Raw genomic sequence first — 15,972 nt, 5'->3', positions numbered from 1 at the left:
GCAAAAGGCGGGTATTAATTAGTGGAGTTTTCTGCCCGGAAATATCTCAAGTCTGATGCAAAAGATCGATTACTCGAAAACTCGAGCAAGCTTTCCACAGCTGTGATTCCTGCACTTTGGCGTTTGATTATCACAAAGCCACGTACGCAGATTTGCATCCAATAATGAAACGGAACATGACAGAACGTAACGTGATACGGTCGAGCGTGGCTTCAAATTGAAAATGACTTCCTTGAAAGGGAAGATAAGTCGGAATGCTGCCAACGATGCGAATTTAATTTACATTTGGTTAAATTGTAAGAAAAATTTGAACAATGTGAGATTAAATATCAAGGGAAAACACAAGCTTTGAGCCCCATTCGTAATATGAACAATGGGGAAAACAAACACAGTTTTCAACCCGGCGCATCCACCATTTCGCGCAATTTTTCGTATTTACAATCTGCGAAATTCACTACAAACCTCAACGAGAACGGACGTAACTTTCAAGATCCCGGAGGGAGTTTATTATAGCTGTACGTAATGTTTTATGTCTTGAGTAGACTACTTCAAGGAAGTACGGAGCTTTTGTTATTTGTCACGTTAAATATCGACTAGGAAGGTAAAGTTGAAACGACACGAAAGAGGATGATCTAGATTCCGGAAACGTGACGTTTGCGAGAGCTTTCGCATCAAAAAATGAACAAAATCGCATTTGAATGAAAGAACTAATTCGCTTAAAATGATCAGACAGGAGTGTAATGCCCCACTCGAATATTTCGAAAAATTGCTTATTTTTGTTCGCTGACTGAAATATCTCTCATGCGAGCTCAGATTACGCGGGCAACGATGCACCTCGCTTCCCGTTTCTCGTTTTTTAGTATTTTCGGTTCGTCGGCGAATTTTAATACCGTCTGCTACTAAAAATAGAGAAACACTATTATAAGGCTTTATTTTGTCTGCAGGGATTTATTTTGTTTGTTTTGTTTCAGATAATTTGCCCTTCAGACCCATCAGTAAACCGCTGACATTTCCAAAAGGTAAATTTCCTAATTTATTTAGCTTCGTTATTTTATTTTTGGCATAAATTTAACCCTACAGATGTGTATCAAATTTTATTGCTTCGTCAATGTGATATTGGTGTTGATAAAAGCGAATGTTTTAATGAAGCGCGATATTGTTGTCGTTTGAAAAATGGTGGATGCGCCGGGTTAGCACACCCGATCTTTTCTAATTATCGCTCGACTAAAGCACGACAAATCGCTTTTTGTATTCTGTTGAGTCTCTTTCGGTGTTCTTTTCGTTCGATAAGGAGTTACTCGAGTCGGTTGTTCGTCTGATCCGAACGCAAAAAGGGAATTTTCTATATCGAAATACGATTTGGATGTTGAAAACAAGAGGCACACTTTTCTGAAAGCGGCGGTTCTAAATGGCTTCCGGTGCGCTCGATGAAAATCCTATATATCTTCATAACGGGCATTGCGGTGGCTCTGATATCGAACGTTGATGGCGGCGTGTCAGAGTAAATGACTACATGGGACTTCATTACCTCCAACAAGTTACTGATTGTGGAGTAAACAATTATTATCGCTCGATACAATTTTTTTTAATTTAAATTCGGGTGTTCAATTCACTCTCTAGTTTCTGAGATGTATTATTTTAGCAACGTTTTCTTTGTACACCATAATGTTTTACAACAGAAAATAAAGTTTAAGATAGGCAATACTTTCACAATACGATGTTCTGACAAGGCTGAGCCGAAAATATTTACGATACTGACCGTTTCGTCTGAAAGATTTCAACCTGAGTGCAGTAAATCACACAATAAGTTAGCTTGAATGATTAGCCTCGGTTCGGGGGTAATAAAAATTTACTGGTGTTCAAAGAAAACGTTGCTACTATACTCCAGAAAGTGAGCTTTATTATACATACTTGTGTTTTTTACTGTCCAACATTTGTGATTTTTTATTTTTGCTATACAGAGTGGTCCAGAACTCGCTTCTCACTGGAAAGGTGCTTATAGTTTAGGCAATTCTGTAGTTAAAGTTACTTTACGAAAAACTTGTTGATTTCTTAGTCCATAGTTATATATGAAAAAGGTTTTAAATAAAAAGAGTCAATTTTGAGATATTTTTTAATGACGTTTCAAGGGTCTAATTTCCATTGTTTTCAGATTAAATAAGTCTACAAACAATAATATGCAGCGAAAAATATAACAATAAAAGAGTTTAAAAATATAAATATCGAAAAATCGTCGAATGAAATATAAAATCTAACAAGAATAAATAAAATAAATTATAAATAAATATAAATATATATAAATTATAAATATATCAGTAATCATTGTAATCTAGTGTAAGATCTGAAAACAGCGTCAGGTGTTTATTGATAAAGTGCGAATAACTAAGAAAATTAAGAGGAAATAGTTTGACCAGATTTTGATAGGTTGAACTACACATAAAACAAACAACAAAAATAGAAAGTAGAAAAATAGTATATTACACTTGTATATCACACTCCTTGGTCGTGCTCCAAAACCATTTGTGCCAGAATATGACGTCTTATAAATAAAACTCGTATAATAATATACTATTAAAGTGTATAAAAAGAAATCTGTAACAATATTAGTATTTAAATCATTGAATCTTCTGTTAACAATGTCAACAGCCAAATCGATCGGGATATTAGTAAATAGCGAAATAACATCAAATGATACGAAAGTATAATTATTGTGATTATAATTTTTAAGATCACTAGCTTTAATTTTCGTAATTAATTCGGAAGTTTTTATTATTATAACACTTAATGTTAGTCAAAAACTTTGATAATTCATAATTTGAGAGGATAATTAACTTTGTGAATTTTATTTAACAAGTTTATAAAATTTTGGGAATAAGGCCATTGTAGCAAATTAAATTTTTATAAACCTGATTATTGATCTATTTTTGTTGTGCAAATTGGTAAGAGGAGATTAACCGTTATATAACTGTTTGTGTCAGAGATTAGATCAGTTTTTTTATTAACATAATCATATTTATTTATAATACATTACCATTACCTTTATCAGGCCTAATAAGTAAGATATTTTTATTAGTTTTTAAAAACTTAATACCATTTTGAAACCTCTGTATCTCTTATTTTTTTGTCATTTCTATTGCTGTTTTCGCTGGGGGATGAGTTATGGACCACGCTGTATGTAATCAATTTCGAGAAGATTTCGTATGCGTAAAAAAATCTTCAGGAATCTCAAAGTTATTTGACGTCTTATGTGTGTCAGAATCGGCCCTCCCCCAGATTTATTTTGGTTTTCTCCCTTATCTGCAGTGCTTTAAAATGTGGCCGTCAGCAGTGGTAATATTTTAACTAAATTGGAGAAACATGCGACGTTTTGAAAGCGAAAGCCGCGACGTCGTGATGCATGAGGTCTTTATTTAACGATGTATACATTGTATGTAATTTTGAGAGGTATTATTTGCGTGAACCGTTCGTTTTTCGTGTCGAATGCGAATTCAATTCTCTCGGTTTTTCATGCACTTTAATTAAACAAATTGTGGCGAGTTTTACGTGTTTTTGAAATTGTTGAACTGTAAAAAGACGATAGCATCCTGGATTTGTGTTTCAAAAAGCAATATTTACAATCAAGCGATTGAAAAACTCATCAAGACCCGATTGTTACCCTTTTCAATCGCAGCTCAACTAGACTTGATTGTTTATAGCAAAAAAACGGATCGCAATTACGCCACTTTTCAATGCGGATAATAGTGGCGTTATTTCGTCCAAATGCAAAATCTCGATGCAAGAAACAACCGGAAACGAAAAAGTAAAACTGATATGAAAACGTCCAAACTTCCGGTCCCTCGAGGGTGAAAAACAGCGTCCGATGATAACGTGAATTGTACACAAGTTTACGAGGCAACGAAAGAAATATTCTTGTGCTCAATGAATTGTTTTATAGTGGGGTACAAGCGGGCCGATTGTGTTTGGAGGAATTAATTGCTTTTTCTAGCTGTGGATGATCCGATATTGATTGAAATGTTATTTGAGGGGAACGGAATATCGAAACTGACTTCCCGCATGTCAAATAACCGCAATTTAGTTACCGACTGTGGTAACAATGGAGGGTCTGTCTCGTGCATATTCATCCAGAGATAATATCTAGTTTTTGACGTGGACGCATTTTTCCACCAGAACTGAATGATAATAAAAGGGGATTTGGTTACTAAATATTAACTAAATGATGTGCGTATTTTTTTTCGAATCTCAATAAAAGCTCAACGTAGCGCCCTTCTCCGATGTTTGAGCAACGCACTGCCGGAATTTGAGTTTAATATTCGAAAAAATGCGGATTTAATCTGTAAAATTGGAAGACAAAGTAAATTTACTTAGGTTTCTCGAGTTACTCGAACGTAAACATTCATCGTTTCCCTTTAAGAATAAAATATGCGAGATTCTTTCTTGTGTAAATCGAACTCGTTTAATACTCAACCCTCGAAAAACATAAACCAATGAGGGTGGATTATATTGCTTTTTCCTTCTCCTTGTAAATAGAGCTTCGGAGGTAATCGCACGAATAGGGTCAAGGCCTTTCGAGTCATCTTCATCGCACCAGCACGTGCTTCATCATGAATAAAATATTTATTTACACGAAATAAAAGAATTTCCAGCATCACGCATACGGAGATTCAGCGACAGAGGTGGCAAATGAAGCGGAACATATGAAATGAAATGGGCGAGATAAAAAGGAATTGACGTGAAATATACGGAGAAGATGTAGTTATGCGAACAAACACCCCCTTGGAGACGTCTCCGGCTTGGATACAAAACGACAAACAAAAGCACACCGGGGAATATACAGGGTGACCCACGGGTGTGCAAGGTCTATAACTTTTTGCTACTTAAAATATTGCCATACCGTTTTGATTATACGACAGAAAAAAAAAATACACAAACTAAAAATATTTTTATTATGCACAGGGTGTTGTATTGCACACAAAAAATAATGTAACCTTATTATAGGTCTATCTCTTGTTTTTTTTGTTTTTTTAAGAATTTTTGTTCACTTTATGAAATATTTTTAATTTGCTATACAAATCACATATTGTTAGAAAGCTTATAAAAAATGCCATCGATACCTGTAAAAAATACATGGTGTTTGGGACACCCTGTACATTATTTGCGTGTTTCAAGTAAAAGTCGATTATTGCTAAAACTACAGGGTATTATAAGTTTTTTGTTGCAAATTTATTGGAAAATATTAATACGCGACATTGCAGTGATTTTTCAAAAATTGGTCTTTTTATAACGAAAAGTTGAATAATTCCGAAACGAAACGAGATAGACTCATAATAGTTTATATAAAGTTACATTATTTTTTTGCGGAGAATCTACTTATGCAAAAATATATAGGGTGTTTCATTTAAAAAAATATAACAATAGTCCGCCAGCCTGTATACAACACCCTGTGTATAATAAAAATATTTGTAGTTTGTGGACTTTAAGTCGTTCTATCGCATAATTAAAACAGCGTAGCAATATTTCAAGTTACAAAAAAGTTACAGTCCGATTACGCATCCGTGGATCACCCTGTACATCGTTGGCAACAAAAATTATATTTTGTGCCTAATTACAACTAAAGCATGTTAACATCGATGCGCTTGTTAAAGTAATTGAGACGTATTTAAAGCTAATGTGCTGTGACTGTTCGCAAGTAATTTGGTAAATTATTCGACCTGAAGAGGACTAAGCTTCAGCGTTAATTTTCATTGGATGGAATTTTTCAACGGCTTCGAGGGAATTATGTCGGAGATTTAGAACAAAATGGCTCGTGGTGGTTAATAAAGTGGGCTTTTTTGTCTGTTGTAATTTTTTTACGGAAACCTTTTTATACTCGAAGACTCTGGATGGAAAATTATGACCAGGGGCGTCCTCAGCGATTGATCAGAAATTTCTAATAATAAATCAAAACCCACGATTTTATTTTCCGTGTCTGAGTATTTAGTTATTACAGTAATTAACTTAATTAGACTATTCACTCGATCAAGGCCTAACTAATGTAATTAAAGCACCAATCATCGCTTTTCCACTATCAGCAGGTTCGCCTTTTGTCTACTCGGATCGATTAATGTCGGAATAAACAAGGCGTGTCGAAATTTATTACCAAAGTTGAAAAAAGTAGGTACGAAGAAAGTCCGAAAATTATAACGTCAAATAATATAAATTTATTTTGCCATTTGGGAGAATAAATGTCGCCGAACCTCTCAGGTGTCTTTTTAACACACTGGAGATTTCATAAATGTCTGTGATGACGACGCACAAACAAATGTGTCAAATTTCGCTTTGAATTTTACGACGGTTCTTGTAATTAAAAGTTTGTGTTTCGCTTTGGAAACGAGAGAAAAAGTCCGGGTTTTTATAATAGGGTAAACAAAGTTGAAAAGGGGAAAATTTATGCGAGATATTAAAATTTATATCGTTTGAATGTTTGAAGGTGGAATTAACATATGCCTTAACCGTCTAGACCGGCAAATGTTTGCTCTGAGATTTAATTTGTATTGATTTAGTTTTTATTAAGTTAAGACTTCGTAGATACATCATCAAATCTCAAGTTTGATTCTCTGGGGGCGAAACAGTGCACTTACCTCTCCGTTAACAGAAATAATTAATTTCAAGTTTGACTTACCTTTTTTTTGTTTTATTTCTTTTCAAATTTTGAAAAAGTAAAAACATTGTTAAAAAACGCAGAACAATTAAACTTCTAATATAGGCAGAGCTTTAAAATCTTGTATACGATCCAATCGACCATTCTGAGTTCAACTAAATTATTTTCAAAATAATTGAAGTTTCGGAACTACGAGAAATTGGCACCAACTTTGAAATTTTAAATAATAACCACCTATTTTTATTGCATTTTTGAATTTGTCGTTTGGAACTAAGTAAAATGTATCCTAATTGTTAGCACTTATCTGTCATGGGTTTTGAAGTATGTCAAATTTTTTTGTTAAAATCTTTATTTGTAGGAGTTCATTTAAAATATCACAGCCCTTGAACTCTTTAAAATAAGTGACTAATTTTTTTTGCATTTGATAACCAAAAGCTCGAAGGGTCTTCTGAAATCTTTAGGATTGTCAACTGTCAAGTTGCAAGGCTACTATGATTTTTTTAAAATGATGATTAAAATATAATTATAAAACAGTTTTTCAAGTAGAATGACCCTGATTTTTCAATGGCAATCAAAAGAACATCAATTTGTATGCAGACTTTTATTAACATCTTCTATATCTATCTCTTACAGTTCTTGAAATAATCGCAAGAAACAGAATTCTAGCTCATTGTTTTCATTTTTAATCAAGTAAACATTTGAAAAATACGATCAAATTGTGCTATTAATTAAAAGAAATGTCCTATTTGTTCAACATTTTCATTCAACAAGTGAAAATTCGATGGCAGACTCACTGAGTTACTTTACATAATTCACTAATTTATAATAAACTTTAATTAAATATTATTGTTTTATTGCTTATTCGATAATGAACCAGCTAAAAACTAAATAAAATATTGAAGTTTACAATTGACGACCATTTTGCAAAGTCTACTTGATTAACTATGAAAATTACGATGTAAAATCCGTTTTTTGTGATTTTTTTCAAAAACTGTAAGAGATAGGTATAGGACGTGTTGATAAAAATCACCATAAATATTATTGTTTTTTCGATTGCCGTTAAAAAAATAGGGTCGATCCATTTGAAAAAATTGAGTTATAGCCGTTTTTTGATAACCATTTTGAAAAAATCACACTAGCCATGAATTTTGACAGTTGACAAATTCTAGAAGGCTTCGGTTATCGAATGCAAAAAACTTTGACAGATAAGTAGTAACAAGTTGCGTAAATTGTACTCAGTTTGAGAAGGTAAATTCAAAAATGCATTAAAAAATTTCAAAATTAGTGCCAATTTCTCGTAGTACCAGAAGCTCCGCCGTTTTGAAAATAACTTTGTTGAACTCGGAATAGTTGATTTGGATCGTATGCAAAATTTGAAAGCTCTAGTTTTATTAGAAGTCAAAAAGTTTCTAATGTAGGCCACAAAAGAATCACCCTGTATATTTGCAATTAAATTTTAATTATCACAATTATTGTTTATCAACAACAAAACTTGATTATTGAGATAATATTAAATTGTTGAATAAATAATTGCATTGTTACAAATTGTGAATTTTTGAAAATGCTGCAATAAAACCCTATAATGCCAAATTAGGTTGTTATTACAGTCGTTAGTACATTTTGCCACAGATACTCATTAGATTCCAATTCAATCTCTGCAGTATTGTTGTATTAATCTGAATGCAATTTGAGTGACGAGACCCGATTACAGTTTGATTGAATATTATTTCATTGTGGTTCATATGCAGTAATGTGCATAATCCATAAACAAATTATATTGGGTCTAATGATATCGGTGATAATAAAGGTTGTAAACATAAAATATTTTGGCAGATAGTCGCGGTGAGAAATGGGGGCCGAAGTTTTAGATTTGATCATCCGTGGCAATTTGGAGCACATTTTATATAATTCAATTTAATAGTGTCAGTGATTTGTGGCGCTGAATATTTGAAACGCTTTCTGAGTTTGATTTATCGTAACCGAGCTGTTTAAATAATTGTTGCAATCGCGTATTACATCAATAAATATAAATTGTTGAAACCTCGGCCAGTTTCATTGGGAAATTCTTCCTAAAACCGGAATTTTTCCCACTTTTCGCAGCGTTGAAATCTAATCAGACATCATCGTCGCACGAAAACAACTTAAAGTACAATATAAATTAAACGAAGGCGTAATCTTGGAAAGCGAAACCAAAACGAGCCAACTTGCGCAATTATAGTGAGTGGCTTCCGCCGTTTGGGGTTAGTTTAGGGGTACACTAACCCCTCTCTGGAGTGTTGAACTTAATTCGCGTCTGGATCGTTTATGAAAATGTGTGAACTAATGACCTTTTGAACGTTCTTAATTTAAGTCGAGCAACAAGCAAATCGATAAGAACCGAACGGTCGGCCTATTTTTTTTCTCTTCACTTTTAAATGCTCGTTGCAAGTATTGATTCGGGATTTAGCGAAAGCAAAAATTGATTGCAATGCAAGAAAATACGGTATTTCGGGAATTCTGGGTCAGGGAACGGAATGGAAGATAAACAATACAATGTTATCAGGACCATTGGAATCTGCACAGGATTGCGCGGATTTGCCAACTTTTTATTGTTATTGCGATTTGCAAATCTTTGTCGCAATGACATTATTAAAGGTATTTCATTGTCGACAATTTGGTTTGAAAATTAATTTTTATTTCATTACTTTTTCCAGTAATTATGTAACATGACACCGAAATTTTCAAAATAATTTTAGTATATATTATGTAAAGTTTCTTTCAAAATACACGATTCGGTTTATGGTAATGTATAAGCTGTTTCAAAACTACAAAAACGCCAACGTCGCATTTTTTCTAAAAAATTAGCTGTTATACTTTATTCAAGCATTTCAAAAAAATGATAGCTTATTTAATTTATAGTTTCAATGAGAGATCTAATCAGTAATAACTGTTTTACAATTTTATCAATTTTATTTAAGAAATATTTCGTAAAATGCGACGTTGGCGTTTTTATAGTTTTGAAACAACTAAAATTTTGCAACAAAAGTTTTTTTATTGTGGATTTAAAATGTAGGATAACATTTAAATTAAAGTAATTCATTGAGGTCTAAAATTTATATTACAGAGAAGGCGATAACATAAAATACAGGGTGTTTCACATAATTTTACGATGTCTGTGCCTGTAAAATGCCAACAAGAATACATATTCCGATACGAACTCGATTGCAAATTTTGAAAAATTGCATTGTCGTCTCTAGTTTGTTTACCCCTTCAAAAAATTACAAAATTTACAATAATTATTGAGTAAAATAGGTAGTTTAGAATTATATTTATTCCGCCTATTGATAGAACACCTGATATCTGTTGCTGAAAAATAGCAATTCTTGACTATTTATCATGGGTTTCCAAAAATTAAATAATTAAATGTGAGTTATTTTCATACACTCGATTTTTTTGTCCCGTCCGTCATGCTCTACTTTTTTTTCAAAAATAATTGATAAAATTAGTGCCTTTTAAATTAACAGAACTTTATAACGATTATTCAACGATAAAAACCTGAGTTCTTTTTTGTGTCCCGTCCGTCATCATTTTATATTCCTTTTTCTTGCTCCTATTTCAAAATTTACAAATGTAGCTCTAATCGCAGGTTGCAAACAGTTTGGTTGATACTAAGTTCCTATACAGAAAGACTCACTTCAGTTGATACTGTTCATAAAATTAAAAATTAAAAAAAAATAAATAAATAAAAATAAAAATTGAAACCAAAATCTAAAAATGTGTGCAAACTGTCCCATCCGTTAAAATGGAATAGCGTACAGGTTGTATCAAAAATACGTACTTTTATTTTTGTACCCATAGGCGGGTACAGTCACTATCAAAAAGAATGACACCCTTATACCCACAGCCGATATGATATGGTTAAAGTTTGACTGTTTGATTGTTTGACGTTTTCTTTTCCAAATGTTAAATAATTTCGCGAAATTTTTATTGAAAAAGTACAAACAATGAGAAACAATGTCTTGTTTGGTGAGCTCTGTTACCTGTTAATTAACACACGTGGTTCTGATAACCGGTCACTGACACTCGATAAAAAATAATGTTCTGAAATAAATGATCAAATGGCATTACAGTTGCAACACGAGTTTGTTCGTCTTCTAATAATTTTTTGAAGATTCCTAGGGCTTTGATTGAAAAACTTACAAAGTGAAAACTTGGAGTAACAAATTAGGGAAATCACAGTCGTCAATGTCTTTTATTTCCTTAGTAAAATAAAATCACTAGAAATTTCACTTTTATGTTGCTCCGTTATTGCAATAATAAAATTTTATGTGAGTACCTCCGAGTAATTTTGCTATCGGAATTGTTCAATGAAATGTAACATCCAGTTAATTATTTTGGTGTAAAATGTGTTTATTAGACGTGTAATGACTAATGAATGAACGCTTATTTGATATTGTTGACTTGTTTCTTGGTTTATTTTCCCATTTATGAATCATTTTGGACAATTATGTTTTTTCTTGTTGTTATCCTTGACTTGAGAGTGACTCACAATAATTGCGATATGATTGTAAACAATTAGAGTAATTGGAAGCGAGTTGATTTTTATGATGATGTCTTGCAAGGTACGAAATTTCGCCATATTGGTTATGTAAATTAGGAAGCGTGACAGGAAATCTATGTGTATTTTTTATTACACTTTGATAGAGAGGGTAAAACACGCAAACGTTTCCAACGCGTCTTGAAATTCTTTTAAATTTTATTTTGTGTTCAAGCCCCACCGATTTTAATCCCATCGATCAAGGTTGGAGTGTTGTAAAATGAGGAAAAAGAGTGTCTTACAACATTATTTCCAGCGTAAAAAAGTGAATCCGTCACGCTGAACCGCTAGACCGTTTCGGCCCTGACAGGTCAGGTCTGGCCTGGGCCTCTAGTTGAGGACATTTTCATCAATTCGTATCGATTTGACAGTTTGTTGAAAACTGAAACCCTCTATTCTATTACGTCCGATATAATAGTAGACGTTGATCGATCCTTGAAATTCCGTGTCAACGCAGTGGACGTGAGTCGGGTTACGTCTATTGAAATCAGTCCGGATCCGGAAACCGGAAGCGTCATTTTTTGACCTTTCCGTAATTATCCGGTTCGGCGGATCAATCCGAAAATTCGATGGCAGATGTCGCTGAAGAGACAGCAACAGCTGGTGCGGAAATGATATGGCGGTCACTCACACAAGGTCGCTAACCCGACAGCGCCACCAAACTGAGGCAAATGGAACTTGTTAATAGTGTCTAGGGTACTAAAATTGTCTGGGTTTTTTCTACAGGAGGTGCAATTCGCGATGCTCACGCTTGAAATGAGACGATTCGGTTTAGCTAATCCACGGTGAAATTAATGCAAAGCTTTCTATTGATTGTATTATTTGTCTTAAAAAATAATTAACTTGTTTTTTTTTTTTTGGTGGAAGTTAGGGGAAGGTGGGGCAGTTGCGGCTCATTAATCTTTTTAATAGTATGGTTTTAAGTTTGAATGACACTTAGACGAGTTGATTACTATGGTTAAAAAGCGATGCAACAGCTGCTGATGTAATAAATCGTTACTTACATTCGATGCTATATTTATATTCTGTAATATTTATGTTTATGCAAGTATGTAACCAAGATGTAACATTTGAAAAATAAACTGCATGAACTCACAATGTTAAAAGTTGTCTCCAAACCATTATAAACACACCTTAATTAAATGTTTTTATTTTTTTTTATTTAACTTGCTTTGTTGTCTGTCTGTCTGTTTCATATTTTTGGAACCAAATTTGAAAGGGTTCCCGTTATGCTAATGAGTTGAAATTTTGCATATTTACTTATTCTGCTAACTTATATATTTTTTAAGTGTAATTTTTCAAAATAAGCAATAACAAAAACAAAAAGATAAACCTTTTTATTTGTAATTATCAATAAATTTTTTGCATTTCTAACTTTAACTTTTTTTTTACGAATTTTTTAATATATTATTAGATATTTTTTGTACTTACCAGAAAGATAAAAGAATATATCAAAAACAGTAACCAAAATTGTGGGTTGCTATTTAAAAAATATAGAAGGGCGTTATTATTTACACGGCCAGTGACGGCCCAAATTTTTCTATACTGTCAGAATATAGCATTGTTCAAAAATAAAATTGACGTCTTCAAGAATTTTTTTGAAAAATGACCCACAACTAAATTATAAATTTTATGCGTTACTTTAACACACTCTATACATACTTTTTAATCATAATGTTTTTTCTAGCCGATTTTGTTAAGTTTTTGAAATAATTGAATCTCATTGGCAAAAACAACATATTCTTTTTAAAATTAAAAAAAAACTGCTGCATAAAAAACATCTTTCTTGTATTACTTTTAGATAATCTTTCTTCAATATTTTATTTTTAAGTACACAATTACACTTTATTTATTAATTTATTTATAAATGTGCATTAAAAAGACTTCTTGGGTTATTATTTTAAAAAACTTTTGTTCATTAGACTTTTATAAATAAAAACTAAAATTGTAGTTTGGAGGGGGGGCTGCCTCTCTGGCCCCTCGCTGTGAAAATTGTTTCTTTTAAGCAAAATTATAATAGTTGCTTGCATTACATTCTTAATTTAAATTTTTTTCTCTGTCAAGTTTACCCAGAATTTTTATAAAATGTTAATTCAATAATTAATTGATATTAAATTGTTGCAAAAAATACTCGTATTATTTCTTATCATTCGAAAACAAGCGATGCTTAATAAGTTAAATAATGTAGCCAGTCTCAAAAAAATAGTTTTATAGTGTCTTAACTACGGATATCTAAAGGTTAGGAAACAACATACAAATAAAACGTTCCGTTCTTGATAGTTTCGTTAATGTCGCCAGAGAGCGCAGTTGTTCCTTTACCGTCTAAGTTTTCAGAGAAATGAATTTGAAACAATTATTGTGTTTGTATAACAATTAACACATAGCAAACACAATAAACAGACAGATAGGGCATTAAATTCTCAATAGTAAAACATAAACTATCGCAAAAAATTTATCGTAAACTTTTATCAATCACTGCACTTCGATATAACTGACAATAAAAAAATAAAAAATAGTGTAATGAAACTTTTTTCTCTACGTCAAAATTTTTAAAGGAACTGCTCAAAGTTGTTTTCACAAATTTCAGTTCGTTTACTTCTTTTTTTTTGAAAAATTGTTTTTTTAAGTCTTATTCCGCATTTAACTATCGAATGTTAAAGTAATAGTGATAGTGTAATATTGTCTTTATGACGCGACATCTACATAATTTTTGTTAGATGTTTTTATCATTCGTTATTGTTTGGAAAATTTCCTAAGTTTGTGCTTATAAGTTAAAGTGTATTTTATTGTTTATTAAATAATTAAATTGTGCCAGACGTTAAAATGAAATGTTCAGTTTTTTAGCAAGTTTTTTTAGTCATTTAGTCCTTTTGACATAAACGAGGAAATAATATTCGAGAGTTGGCAACAAATTTCTGCCAGATTCGTCAAATTGAGTAAAGATTCAATTATTTCCTCTCTGGCAAGTAAAACAAGCTGCACGAAATTATTTATAAACAAGAAATATTTCCATTTACTCGATCGACATGGACTTGTTAAACCTTTACATCCGATTTAACTTTATTGCGTACTCCCTAAAGCGTAAAGGAAAATTTTATTTACATAAATTCGCAAATTACTTCCAATTTTCCAAACATCAAAAACACTTCTTTCACTAGAATTTTGAATAATCGTGACTATACATCAGAAGTCATTTTTCTACAATGTAAACACATTATTTCTGTATAACTTGCATGCAGAACGGTTCCTTATCGATGTTTGCGTTATACAAAATCAAACAAAGTCTTCGTGTGATATATTGTGACATGGGTTACAAATGTAAACTGTGAACTACTGACACAGTAAAAGATGGAGTCAAGAAAAACACGCCGCCCCCAATTCTGCCGCCCTTGCTGGTCCAGTTTTATAATTAATGAGTTGGCTTTCGCCGGATGATTGTTGCAACGTTGCAGGAAGCGATGCAAAACCGGGATAAATAAGGGAGCACCTCGTCCGGCTCGTAAATATTTCAAGCGCTCCTTCGGGAAACCGTATCCTGATGTATTGGTCAAGCAACCGAACTCTACACTCGGATGACTTAGTGATTAATTTCCCGGAAGCTTCCACTGACAAATTAGTCCGGATAAAGCAGCCATTGAAAAATTTATCACTCGCGGACGAGGATTTAAAACTTTTAATAATGTGGTCAGCTGTAGCAACAGGTTTCGATGGTTAATTGAAATTTTTACTTGGTAAAAAGGCGGATCCGGAGGAACGCTCTCATCAATCATAAACCGGGGAGGGTTTACACGTTTCAACTCTAAATAAATTACGTTTTGGCGGAGTTATGCTTGCAAGCCGTATTGTGGACGATAAATCTAAAACGGAAATCTAATGCATTTTCATTGCGGGAAATCGACTCGATTGCAGATAAGTTGGATTAGGGTTCGGTTGCGGCACCCTAAATCTAGAGGGCGCTTGTGACGCGAACGTCCTTGAAAAAGCGCGCATTTCGGGACAGACTTTAACTACGTTCCTAGTCTTTCCTAGTCCCAACTATCTGAAAAAGCTCCATAACTTGTTTATTATTAAAGATATAGACTTTTTCTTTTTTTATTATAGCTGCGTTTCTGTTGCATGTTTCAAAAATATTGCGGTGTATATACAGGTGTTCCAATTATAAAAAATTATAAAAAAAACTTGAACTTTGTTCAAGAGTAGGCACGAGGCACTTCATACAACGTATTACAGGAAAATACTTTGAGGTTCTTATTCAGATAATTGAGCGAATTGAAAATTAATTTGCAACAAACTGTGAGCCTTTTTAGTCATTATTATACTCGGGAAAAGTGGGCATCAGATGCATTCAAGCTCTAGAACTCCAACTTATTCAGAAACTTTTAAATAAAGATTCAATTAAATTAACAAACACGAACACATGTTTACGCCTAGGTTCCGAAATGGATTAATTGAATATCAAAACTTTTCTATTCACTTGTTGGTATTAATTAATTTTGTTGTTTACATACCTGACGTGCGAAATGATTTTTTCAATTCTGTGTACGGTGCCGAAATTAAAAAAACGATTAAACAGAATAAATGAATATTTCATATCGACTATTTTTCTATTTTTGTAAGATCTTCATAATTTTGAAAAATTCAGTAGTTTAATTTTTTATGAAAAAACAACATTCAAATGAAAAGAATATACAGACTGTCCCAACGATCCGAAAAAGCTCCATAACTTGTTTATTACTAAAAATATTGACTTTTTCTTATT

The 15,972-nt window shown here is 32.6% G+C and overlaps 1 protein-coding gene across 5 annotated transcripts in view; it reads left to right on the top strand.

The window, feature by feature from the left end:
• Window positions 1-15,972, top strand: part of kuz (kuzbanian) — a 62,158-nt gene that overhangs the window by 14,372 nt on the left and 31,814 nt on the right. For 4 of the 5 annotated variants that reach the window (XR_010334927.1, XM_008199908.3, XM_064358043.1 and 1 more), the window contains exon 2: window positions 972-1,019. The exons of the other annotated variant lie outside the window; for it this stretch is intronic. Coding sequence is in view for 3 of the 4 variants with exons in the window: in XM_008199908.3 (XP_008198130.1) it covers window positions 972-1,019 (48 nt within the window). In the remaining variant the exon portion in view is untranslated. The remainder of the gene's footprint in view (window positions 1-971; window positions 1,020-15,972) is intronic. 5 annotated transcript variants of the gene reach the window in all.

The sequence above is a fragment of the Tribolium castaneum genome, chromosome 7 (assembly GCF_031307605.1).
Source record: "Tribolium castaneum strain GA2 chromosome 7, icTriCast1.1, whole genome shotgun sequence".
NCBI classification, from domain to species: Eukaryota; Metazoa; Arthropoda; class Insecta; order Coleoptera; family Tenebrionidae; genus Tribolium; species Tribolium castaneum.
This window is presented reverse-complemented; position numbering and strand designations above follow the sequence as displayed.